Genomic DNA, 12,295 nt, shown 5'->3' with positions numbered 1-12,295 from the left:
CATGACTATTTTCAAGATTTATCAGCATTTTTATTTTTCTGATGTTTTGCTACCCTTCTTGCCATCTATCTAAAATTTATACTTAATGTACTGAATGATTATAAATAATAATAAAAATCAGCAACATTTATTGAGCATTACTATGTGCAAGGTATTGTGGTAAGTGCTTTCTAGTATCAATGTTAGGCTAGGGATTGGGGATAAAAAAATTAATAAAACGCAGCATCTTGTACTTTAAGAGCCACAGCCTGGAAGAAGAGAAAGATATATAAACAAACAATTACAAAGCAATGCCAAGATCACCAATTAATAGAGTATTCAGACTCCTGGCTTCACCTTTTTGTTTGTTTTTTCAGTCTTCTATTGAATACTTTTTGATGAAATATGCTGATGGATAAAAGTATTTACATAGTGCTTGACATGTAAATGTTCCATAAATAATGGCCATTAACTGTGTTTTTCTTTCTTTTTTTCTTACAACTTAATACCCTCCCAACTACAGTGGGGTCAGAAGAGAGTGGTGAAGGAATGTGAACTTAGAAGTGTCAGATACACTCCCAAGTCCTGGCATGTGGAACCCTGTGACTTAAACTAAGGCACTTGGCCTCCAAAGCTGTCCTCTTACATATTTCAAATAAGACACTGCCTTGCCCAATAATTTGTAAAAAGCAACACCTATTTGGAAGAATATCATTATTAAAGTTTGAGTAAAGCCAAAGAAAGAAGATAACAATGTAAAAAGATTTTGTTTCTTGTCAGGGCCTGATATAAATGGAAAAGTCAAAGATTTCTGAATTATTCCTAATGTTTAATTATCTTTGATCACGCTGTTTCCATGGCTTAACAAGGAGATGATACCTAACTAAATTCTCTGAAAACTGCAAGGCCCTGTGGAAATAATACTTTATAATGTTAATATAAACAACATACTTTCCCACTGAAAGTTCAAAGGCCAACTGATTTACTGAAGTAAATGATCAGGTAGTAGCAGGAATTATCTCTTATTTGTTTGTTTCCATGACTATAAGTTCCTAGGACAGAAGTCTTGTATTACTCATGCTGGTCTTCACAATGCTTAGCATTTGGCAGATGCCAACAAACAATGAAGTGCTGAACCACATTGAGATGATATATTAGTCCGTTCTCACATTGCTATAAAGAAATACCTGAGACTGGGTAATTTATAAAGAAAAGGGGTTTAATTGGCTCATGGTTCCACAGGCTGTATGAAAAGCATGGCTGGGAAGAGGCCTCAGGAAACTTACAGTCATGGTGGAAGGGGAAGCAGGCACATCCTACATGACGAGCAGGAGGAAGGGAGTGAAAGAGGAGGTGGCACACACTTTTAAACAGCCAGATCTGGTGAGAACTCACTATCACGAGAACAGCACGGGGGAAGTTCACCCCCATGATCCAATCACCTCCTACCAGGCCCCTCTTCCAACACTGGTGATTACAATTCGACATGAGATTCGGGTGGGGACACAAATCCAAACCGTATCAGATGACCTACAACTGCAAATGAGCACACCTTTGCCAGTCAATCCCGCAAGCCAGGGAACTTTACCAGCAGGGAGCACCAGGCTGCTTTTACCTCTGCCTGAGAGAGCTGCTCTCTCAGTTTCTCGACTTCCTCCCGCAGTTCTCGGATCACTTTTGCGTTGGGGTCCTCATTCACAACAGCATGGTTCACAATCCTTTTTGCTCGGTCTGCATATCTTAATGTGGAGAGGGTCTCTTCATAGTTGTCTGCGGCTGGGCTGATTGTGGCTATCATAGAGGTTTGGCTGTTGCCCCCCAAATTGTCCTGCCAAGTATTTCAAACAGCATCTTAGGAAGCCCATTCCATGGACAACACATACGATAAAAGCACTAAATGTGTTATGTATGACATTATTCTCTATGAAGGAAACATTATGTGGAAATGGACTTGCATTTCACAAATAATGTCAAGACAAGATGAAATGTGTCCTCTCCATATTCAAGCAATGAATAATGCCTGTCAAACGGCATTCAAATGGAATAAAAAGGAGTAGAAAATAGTTTTCATTCTGTGTTCCTAGGAATTAGAATAACTGTCATCAGGAGAGTTCTTTAGGTATTTGGTAAGCTTTGTACACACCTTTACTCTGTCACATCTGGAATAGCCAACTTTTAGTTGGAAAAGAACACCAGAGCAATGTATTACCTTAAGCAGCCAAGTGAGGACTGAATCTCGGTAAGGCACAAATTTGTTTTTACCCTTGCCAGCTGCCTGGTCAGCCAGTGATGATATAACCAACCCCAAGGTTGTAAGAGATCTGTCAAGAAAAAATGAAAAATTGGTTTTATGGAATGTTTATTTGGTTTAAGTATAAAATATGCAGAACAATAAAGCTACAGAGTTAATATAATCAAGTCTCTACTAATCTGTCAAGAAGCTGGGGGAGGAGGCCAGGTGTTGGTGGTTCACACCCGTAATCCCAGCACTTTGGGAGGCCAGGGGTTTGACACCAGCCTGGCCAACATGGTGAAACTCTATCTCTACTAAAAATACAAAAACTAGCTGGGTGTGGTGGCAGGTGCCTGCAATCCCAGCTACTTGGGAGGCTGAGACAGGAGAATCGCTTGAACCCAGGAGTTAGAGGTTTTAGTGAGCCGAGATTACACCACTGCACTGCAGTCTGGGCGACAGAGTGAGACACTTTCAAAAAAACAAAAACAAAGAAACCCCACAAAAACCAAAATATCACAAAGAGAAAGTGCTTTGTAAATGGTTTAAAAAGTTAAATGCAGCCAGGCATGGTGGCTCACGCCTGTAATCCCAGCACTTTGGGAGGCCGAGGCAGGCGGATCATGAGGTCAGGGGTCAGGAGATCAAGACCATCCCAGCCAACATGGTGAAACCCCATCTCTACTAAAAATACAAAAGTTAGCCAGGCACGGTGGCGTGCGCCTATAGTCCCAGCTATTTGGGAGGCTTAGGCAGGAAAATTGCTTGAACCCGGGAGGCGGAGGCTGCAGTGAGTCAAGATTGCGCCACTGTATTCCAGCCTGGGCGACAGAGCAAGACTCTATCTCAAAAAAATAGTTAAATGCTACTGCAAATAACAAAGAAGGACACAAAATAGCAAGTGAAAGACTAGACAGCTTTCTTTACTGTTAACAATAGATTTCCATCAAACAAGCTGAAAGGAAAGAAGCCTATTTCCCACAAAACATAATTCCCCAAAGACAAGTCACTGAAAAGTCCCCGAAATACAAGGCTAACTCAAGATTCAGAAAATGAGCAAGAATTCATTTGATCAGAATGGCTGTTAGAATTTTAATAACAGCCATTACCACAGAGTGGCATAAATACGTACATCTTCTTAAGTGAAATAAGTCAAAAAAATTAAAAATAAAATTAAAATTAAAGGAACAAGTCAGACGCAGAAAAACAAATGCTGCATGTTCTTACTCGTAAGTGGAAGCTAAATAATGTGTACTCATGGACACAGAGACTGAAATGGACAATGGGGACCTGGAGGGTGAGGGAGTGGAAGGGGAGAGGATGACAAGAACCTTAATTTTTTTTTTTTTTTGAGACAGAGTCTCTCTCTCTCACCCAGGCTAGAGTTCAGAGGCATGATTTTGGCTCAATGCAACCTACACCTCCCGGGTTCAAGTGATTCTCCTGCCTCAGCCTCCCGAGTAGCTGGGATTACAGGCACCTACCACCACATCTGGCTGATTTTTGTATTTTTAGTAGAGATGGAGTTTCACAATGTTGCCCAGGCTGGTCTTGAACTCCTGATCTCAGGTGACCGTGGAGTCCCAAAGTGTCAGGATTACAGGTGTGAGCCACTGTGCACAGCCAAGAAGCTTAATTAATACTTAATGAGTACAATGTATGTTATTCAGGTGATGGATACCTTAAAAGCCTTGACTTGACCACTGCACAATCTGTGCATGTAACAAAATTGCACTTGTACCCCATACATTTATACAAAAAAGTGTATCATATTTGACAGATTTAAAGGTTAAACAAATTTAACCCGAGAGAAATGAAAACATAAGTCTACACAAAAACTTGTACATGAATATTCAAAGCAGCTTTATCCACAAAAGTCAAAATGTGGAAATGACCCCACGCCCATTGAATGCTGAAGTGATGAATAAAATCTGGTATACACACACAATGGAATATTATTTGACCATAAAAGAGAATTAAGTTCAGATACATGTATTACAACAACTACAACACGGATGAACCTTGGCAAATTATTTTACGTGAAAGAAGCCAAACACAAAAGGCCATTGTCCTGGGTTAAACGGTATTCATGTCCAGCAGACCCTCAGAATGGGACCCTATTTGGAAAAAGGGTCCTTGCAGATGTAATCAGTGAAGATGAGATCATACGGGATTAGGGAAGGCCCTAATCTAATGAGTGATGTCCTTATAAGAAGGTCATATAAAGATACCCAGGGGAGATGGTCACGTGAAGATGCAGGCAGAGACTGGAGTGATGCACCTATAAGCCAGGGAACGCCGAGGATTGCTGGCCCTACAGAAACAAGGGGAGAGGCACGGGACAGATTCTCCCTCTGACCCCCGAAGAAGGAACAAACCCAGCTGACCCCTTGATTTCAGACTTCTGGCCTGCAGAACTGTGAGAAATAAATTTCTGTTGTTTTAAGCTACTCAGTTTGTGGTAATCTGTTACAGTAGCAATAGGAAGCTAACACAGCCATACACTGTATGATTCCATTTATATGAAATATCTAGAATAGGCAAATCTATAGAGATGGATGTAGTGGTTGACTAGGGCTGTGGGTGGGGGTAAAAGGGAATGATTTCGGTACAAGGTTTCTTTTGGGTATGATGAAAATGTTTTAAAATGAGATTGTAGTGATGGCAGTACAACTCTGAATATATTAACGCTACTGAATTGAACACTTTAAAATGGCGAACTATACTGTATGTGAGTTACTTCTTAATACAGCTGTTTTAAAAAATCAAATACGTTCAATCACTCCTCCAAAGGAACAATTTTTTGAAAAAAATTATGTGATACTAGAGTCAAGTAGGAGTTCAATATAAGGTAAAAACACATTTCTGCTTTAATATAGAATATAGGGCATTTTGCAACTACTGTTATTTTTGATTGGAAACAATTCTTTCAACTATCCCAGATATTTTACTATCTATGTATGGCAGATATTATTTTAATTTACACAAGCTCTAAAGAGTTCAGTGACTTAAACGTCAATATTGGTAACTTTATGGTTGACAGTGGCCTTTCACGTGAAAATACATTTTGGAGATGACATGGACTTATCCATCACCGAGAGAAGACTTTCCTCTGCCTTGTCGCAACTACTTACAATTTCTACTTTGACAGTGTAAGGGGGAAACACAGAAAGTTTCTGGTACTCCTAAATGTAGAAACATGAAATCTGAATAGCACTTTTAGAGAAAAAAGGAAATGATACAGTGTCATCAACGTCCATCGTACGTCTTGTCTGCAAGCTGACTGAAGGGAGCCAGAATATGGATTATTTTAAGCTAGAGGCCATTGAGAACCAGCAGACTCAGGAAAAGCTCTAAAATCAGGGCATTAATTTTCCTTTTGTAAAGGACATTTCCATTTGTAGAGGTGTCTCCCTCTCTAGCACCAAGAAGGGGAGTACTGTTAACAACTCTTCAAGGTGGGGAAGTGACAGAAACCTGTGTAACAAACCTCTCTAGACAACTCTTGTTCACCATACTTTTCCTGGTCACCTTCCCATAATCTGCCTCCCCCATCCAGAGGCCCAAAACCCCTTTTCCTTTTTTTTTTTTTTTTTTTTTTTTAAACACAAGTCTCACTTTGTTGCCCAGGCACTGGCATGATCATGGCTCACTGCAGCCTCAACCTCCCAGGCTCAAGCGATCCTCCCACCTCATTCTCCTGAGTAGCTGGAACTACAGGCGCATGCCACCACACCTGGCTAACGTTTTGTAGAGATGGAGCCTCACTTTGTTGCCCAGGCTGGTCTTGAACTACTGGGCTCAAGGGATCCTCCTGCCTTGGCCTCCCAAAGTGCTGGGATTACAGGTGTGAGCCACCATGCCCAGTCATATGCCCAAGTTATAATCACCACTTTGGGTTATTCATCTCTGGGTGCTCCCAGGTGTAAGCAAGACACATATGCTAATAAAAATCTAGTTGCTTTTCTCTTGTGAATCTGTCTTTGGCCAGTCTAATTTACACGGCAAATAGAGAAAAAGTATTTTTTCTCCCCTACATCAGTATAGCATGTAAGCAGCAGCATCAGAGGGGTGGAGCTGTATGGAAGGGGTTATATGACTCCAATTCCCATGTATATTTTGCTCTGTAACTCATCCAGTTAGAGAAGTATATCATTAGTAGAAGCTGCCCCTTTTATCTAACAGTATGCACACATTCAAAACAAGAACTCTATATAAATCTATTACCGTCCCCTTGGAACAGAAAGAAAATAACTGCAGGGTGAGTGGGACTCAATAGCAAGTGAGAGATAATCAGGTCACTCGGGGATGAGGAGCCCATGCTATCCTTGTCATCTATGTTCTACTCAGAAGCAATGATGCAGGGGCTTCTGGAATCCCAAAACCTGTTAGAAAGTTCAACGTCTGAAAGGTGAATCACAGGCTTATATGTCTGTTTGTGTCTATACACACACATATATGTAAGTACATGTATGTGTGTGTAAGTACATGTATGTGTGTTTATATATATATACACACAGGTAAGCATATGTGTGTGTGTATATATATACACTTATACATATATAATTTTTTTTTCTTTGAGATAGGGTCTTGCTCTGTCACCCAGGCTGGAGAGCAGTGGTACAATCCTGCCTCACTGAAGCCTTGACCTCCCACGATCAAGTGATCCTCCCACCTCAGCCCCCTCAAGTAGCCGAGACCACAGGTGTGCGCCACCACACCTGGATAATTTTTTAAATTTTTTGTAGAGATGGGGTCTGGCTATGTTGCCCAGGCTGATCTCAAACACCTGGGCTTAAGTGATCCTCCCACCTCAGCCTCCCAAAGTGTTGGGATTATAGGCATGAGCCACTGAGCCTGGCCAGGGTTACATATTTTTATGAATTATTTTATTCTCAGGGAACTTAAAAATATAATAAAACCACTAAGAATTGGTCCTGCTAATACTGTCTTCTCAAGCTGGAGGCCAGCAGGCAGCCTGTTGGCCTCACAGATATACAGACCAAGGGAACAGTTGTTTGCCAATTTTAGTGGAAAAATAAGTTATTCCAGGAATCTTTCTGATTCTACTAAAGCACAGCTCCTGAAGTTGGATATAATAAGGAAGATTCCAATCTTTAAATCTCTCACCAAAAGTTCTTAGGCAGGGGTGAGAAGGGCCTGACTGGAGAGGAAGTAAGTCTTAAGCTAGGAGATGACATTTATAAAAGGACAGTCATGTTTTAAGATAGAATTAAAAAAAAAAAACTAACATAATGAAGAACTCAGGATAGAAAAAGTAAAAGAAAGTTGGGAGGGTCAAAAGCAAAATAAAAGCCACTCCAATAAATATAATCAGTGAGAAAAAACTGAGTTATAATTCAACTTTTTTTTTTTTTCTTTTCTGCACCTTCCCCTAACCTGCACCATTTCCCCTGAAACTCTGACCATTAGATTTCTTTCCTTGGGAGTGGATATGATGTATGTGTTATCTGTATTGTATAGCACGGATTTCAAATATTATTTTACTTATTAGTCCAATAACCAGGTCTAAGATCATACATATAATACTTATTAAACTTTACTGGAGTTATTTGTGTAGCTATTTCTCTGCCTTTCTATTTAGATTATGATTACCTTGAAGGCAGACAGTGTAATTTGCCATACACATTCCTCCATGCAATTACTGTGCTTGGTTTATGACTAAAAGCACTCAGTAACTATCTGCAGAGTTAATCTGAATCTAGATCCAGTGAAGACCAAAACATGGACCTCTGTTTAAAAAGGACTAATTCAATGATGGTTTTGGAAAACACATCGAGTGCTATTTGCTAACAGAACACTGGTTTTCCTGGAAGCAATGTGCTGGGCTAAAAACTCTATTTTCCAAATGCCTCTGCTGCTTTGGGTAGCCATTAAACACAGTTCTGGCCAAGGAGATGTAGGTAAACATTACTGGGTGGGGCTTCCAAGAAAACTGTTGTTCTCCTGATAAAAGAAGGTACAAATTCAGCTGACAGAAGCCTGTGGTTTTTTGCCCTTCCTCCTTTTTCCCTCTTCCAGTTTGTACCACAGATACGGATACAATGTTTGGAATGGTATAGCCATCTTGAGATCATGAGGATGACATGAACACACATTAAAGTTAGTACAGCTGTGTGCATTTCTAAGGTGCTGTACCAGCCTCTGGACTTCTTGTTAAATGAGAAAAATTAACTCACGTCATTGTCACTGTAGCTGGTTTCTGTTGCCTAGAGCAGAATGCAATCCCTGGCTTTGAAATAATTAGTTGAGGCTGGGCGCAGTGGCTCACACCTGTAATCCCAGCACCTTTGGAGGTTGAGGTAGGCAGATCACCTGAGGTCAGGAGTTTGAGACCAGCCTGACCAACATGGTAAAACCCTGTCTCTACTAAAAACACAAAAATTAGCTGAGCGTGGTGGTGCACACCTATAATCCCAGCTACTTGGGAGGCTGAGGCAGGAGAATCACTTTGAACCCAGGAGATAGAGGTTGGAAGTGAGCCGAGATCGTGCCACTACACTACAGCCTGGGTGACAGAGTGAGACTCCACCTCAAAAAAAAAAAAAAAAAAAAAAAGGAAATAATTAGTTGAAAGATTGATGAAATAAGTGGATTTGAGTTTAGCGTTCTCCCCAGTAAGTCCTCACTCGTAACAGTAAAGGAGAAATGGAAAAGAATATGGATGGCAAATTATGAGGAAAGGACAATGCCATCACATGACAGGTGAGCAGAGAAAATGGTGATAGCCACAGTATCAGCCTCATTCCCTTTCAAATTGTTTTCCAGTGGTTAATGCCAATCATTAAACTCAATGTTCATCTAACGCATATCATTCCCAATCTCATTTCCATTTCAACCATTGTGGTAGAACAATAGAGTACACCCTGACATTTCTGAAAATGTTAGTGTATACTTTAAAATGTTACTGCATACTTTATTGTTCTAAAGATCTTAATATATGTTAAACCTAGAATTCTGTCATCAAATAAGTTTGGGGAATGACAAGCCAAAGTTCTATCCAATTTATTATTGCAGGATGTCTCTGAGCTTTTAGCACTGTGAATCTCCAAAGAAAGGTTTTATAATTATTCTTTCTCAAAATAACTTGTCCAAGGATTCGTTTCTTTCCAAGCCATCTGAGGAACTAGTGTTTGACAAAAATGCTTTAGGAAACCTTGGGTAACCCTATCAAATTCTTCCAACGATGCGGCTACTGTGTCCCAAGGAGTAAGAGTTTTGCTGTCCTTTATGGGTCTCTCATTTTAAATGCAAATATGTCTATCCAGGTTTTTAATTCACATGTATGGACTCTGTAATATAAAAGTCATAAATTAAGAAGGACACCCACCCTTGAGTAACGGACAGAAGTAAGCCATTTTATTTTTCTCCCTCGATACAAATTCATGTTTTGTTATTCAGGCAATACCTCTTTAGGGTGGGGCTTCTGTAAGAAAATGAACAAGAATCATGGAAAGTACTCAAGAAGAAAAAAAGGAAGACTGAGTGTATTAGTCCATTTTCATGCTGCTGATAAAGACATACCCAAGACTGGGTAATTTTTAAAGTAAAAGAGGTTTAATGGACTCACAGTTCCATGTGGCTGAGGAAGCCTCACAATCATGGCAGAAGGCAAAAGGCACGTCGGCGGCAGGCAAGAGAGAGAATGGGAACCAAGGAAAAGGGATTTCCCCTTATAGGCCGGGCGTGGTGGCTCAAGCCTGTAATCCCAGCACTTTGGGAGGCCGAGACGGGCGGATCACGAGGTCAGGAGATCGAGACCACCCTGGCTAACACGGTGAAACCCCGTCTCTACTAAAAAATACAAAAAAAAAAAAACTAGCCGGGCGAGGTGGCGGGCGCCTGTGGTCCCAGCTACTTGGGAGGCTGAGGCAGGAGAATGGCGTAAACCCAGGAGGCGGAGCTTGCAGTGAGCTTGAGATCCGGCCACTGCACTCCAGCCTGGGCGACAGAGTGAGACTCCATCTCAAAAACAACAACAACAACAACAAAAAAACCATCGGATCTTGTGAGACTTATTCATGACCACGAGAACAGTATGAGGGAAACCGCTCCCATGATTCAATTAACTTCCACTGGGTCCCTCCCACAACACGTGGTATTTATGAGAGCTACAATTCAAGATGAGATTTTGGTGGGGATACAGCCATACCATATCACCGAGTCAGGTGAAATACTAGAAATATCATGCTTATAAGTTATTCTATTATAACAAATTATACTGATACAATCCTAGAAGTAACATATATGAATTTCTCTAGAACAAGTGCTCAAGAGAACCCACTTTTGGAGATGTTAGCTTATTGATAAGATGTTAGCTTATTAACCACAGGAACTGAAATAGAAATGAGACTGGGAACTAGATAAACATTGTTTGCATTTAGTGACTGGCCATTACTGAATAAAATGGAACCATCCCATGTTCAGTGTCTGGGGGGATTAGAGAGGGCTCTATGATCTAACTGTGTTCTCAGCAGACTGCAGTGACAAGGAAAAGGCTTCCTCATTCCACCTTCACCAGACAGGTGGAACAGTAGACTGGCTTTTCAAATGTATCCCCCTGCAAAGATGGTCCACAGATGACCTATACCTCCTAAGCTCCGAACACTCCCTGGCAGCAGGCCACATAGTGTCTTAATGCTTTAATGAAAGGAGTAACATGTGCTTAAAGGTCTTAGAGCTTCAGGAGACACGAAGTTCCTAAATCCACAGCCCATTAAACAGACACTGATGTTTGTGTGAAGTCCCTGACAGGACTGCTTAAGAGGATTATTAATGCTCCATCCAAAGAAACGTAAGTGGGAGGCCGAGAGGAAAGCGTAAGAACATGTCAGAGATTTCTTTAGTTTTGGAACTCAACTTTTTTTTTTTCTGAGACAGCCTCCTGAGTAGCCGGGATTACAGTCACCCACTACCACGCCCAGCTGATTTTTGTATTTTTAGTAGAGACAAGGTTTCACCGTGTTAGTCAGGCTGGTCTTCAACTCCTGACCTCCAGCGATCCACCTGCCTCAGCCTCCCAAAATGCTGGGACTACAGGGGTGAGCCACTGCACCCAGCCAAGGCATACAAAATGTTTGCTGGGATTTTACTTATGTTACTCAATGTCTCTAAGCATCAGTTTCCTCATCTTTAAAATAAGATTAAAAATACATGTTATGAGCCTCCCAGAGTGTATGAAAATGCTCTGAAAAGTATAAAGAACCCTTAAAAAGGAAGATCATATCTCATAAACTAGTAAGGAATATACAAATCAATTTGTGAAAGAGACCATATATAAATAAGATGAGGCCAGAATCGCTGGCTCACACCTATAACCCTAGCACTTTGGGAGGCCAAGATGGGAAAATCGCTTGAGGCCAAGAGTTTAAGACCAGCCTGGCCAACATAGTGAGACCCCATCTCTTAAAAAAAAAAAAAAGGAAGAAAAGAAAAGAGAGTAAGATGTTGAGAGAATTCTATTCAATTCAACAAGTCATTATGAAAAAAGAGCCAGTTACTAAATGATCTAAATCACGTAATCACCAAGGCTTGGGGTAATCCAGTAAGGGCCACTACATAAATTCATGTCCAAAATTAAGGGGGCATTATTTACATTTACTCTGGGACAAAAGTATCATCCAGATGCTGCCTGGCAAACAGAATGCACAGCCACCCCCACAAGTGTAGCCACAGTGGCTGAGCCTGGGCTCAGAGACCAGCTGACTGCAACCATTCCCAAAATCCACACTTAGAACTTGGTGACCTGGGAGACATCATTAAACTGCGCTCTGTCTTGGTTTTCTCATCTGTAAAATGGGGATAACGGACCCATGCCTTGATGTTGATGTGACATTGCGTATGGAACATTCAGAATCGTGCCTGGCAGTAGCAAGAGCTCAATAAAGTTAGTGGTCATTCCACATCTAGGCCAGTCATACACATACACACACACACACACACACACACACACACACACACACACACACACTCTCTCTCTCTCTCTCTCTAAATTCCAATCAGTCTACAGACTTTCCAGTGTGATCCCACAAGCCCCACCGGCAGGCATGGCCCAGCACTTGC

At 41.1% G+C, this 12,295-nt stretch overlaps 1 protein-coding gene across 7 annotated transcripts in view; it reads right to left on the bottom strand.

Moving 5' to 3' along the window:
• The window catches only part of KIF13A (kinesin family member 13A), a 234,687-nt gene that overhangs the window by 78,789 nt on the left and 143,603 nt on the right, over window positions 1-12,295 (bottom strand). For all 7 annotated transcript variants that reach the window (XM_010352723.2, XM_010352715.2, XM_010352719.2 and 4 more), the window contains exons 10-11: window positions 2,189-2,300; window positions 1,595-1,807 (exon numbers count right to left, since the gene is read on the bottom strand). In XM_010352723.2, the coding sequence (XP_010351025.1) occupies window positions 1,595-1,807; window positions 2,189-2,300 (325 nt within the window). The remainder of the gene's footprint in view (window positions 1-1,594; window positions 1,808-2,188; window positions 2,301-12,295) is intronic.

The sequence above is a fragment of the Rhinopithecus roxellana genome, chromosome 4 (genome assembly GCF_007565055.1).
Source record: "Rhinopithecus roxellana isolate Shanxi Qingling chromosome 4, ASM756505v1, whole genome shotgun sequence".
Lineage (NCBI taxonomy): Eukaryota > Metazoa > Chordata > Mammalia > Primates > Cercopithecidae > Rhinopithecus > Rhinopithecus roxellana.
Note: the sequence above shows the minus strand (reverse complement) of the source record. Positions and strands in the feature narration are given on the sequence as shown.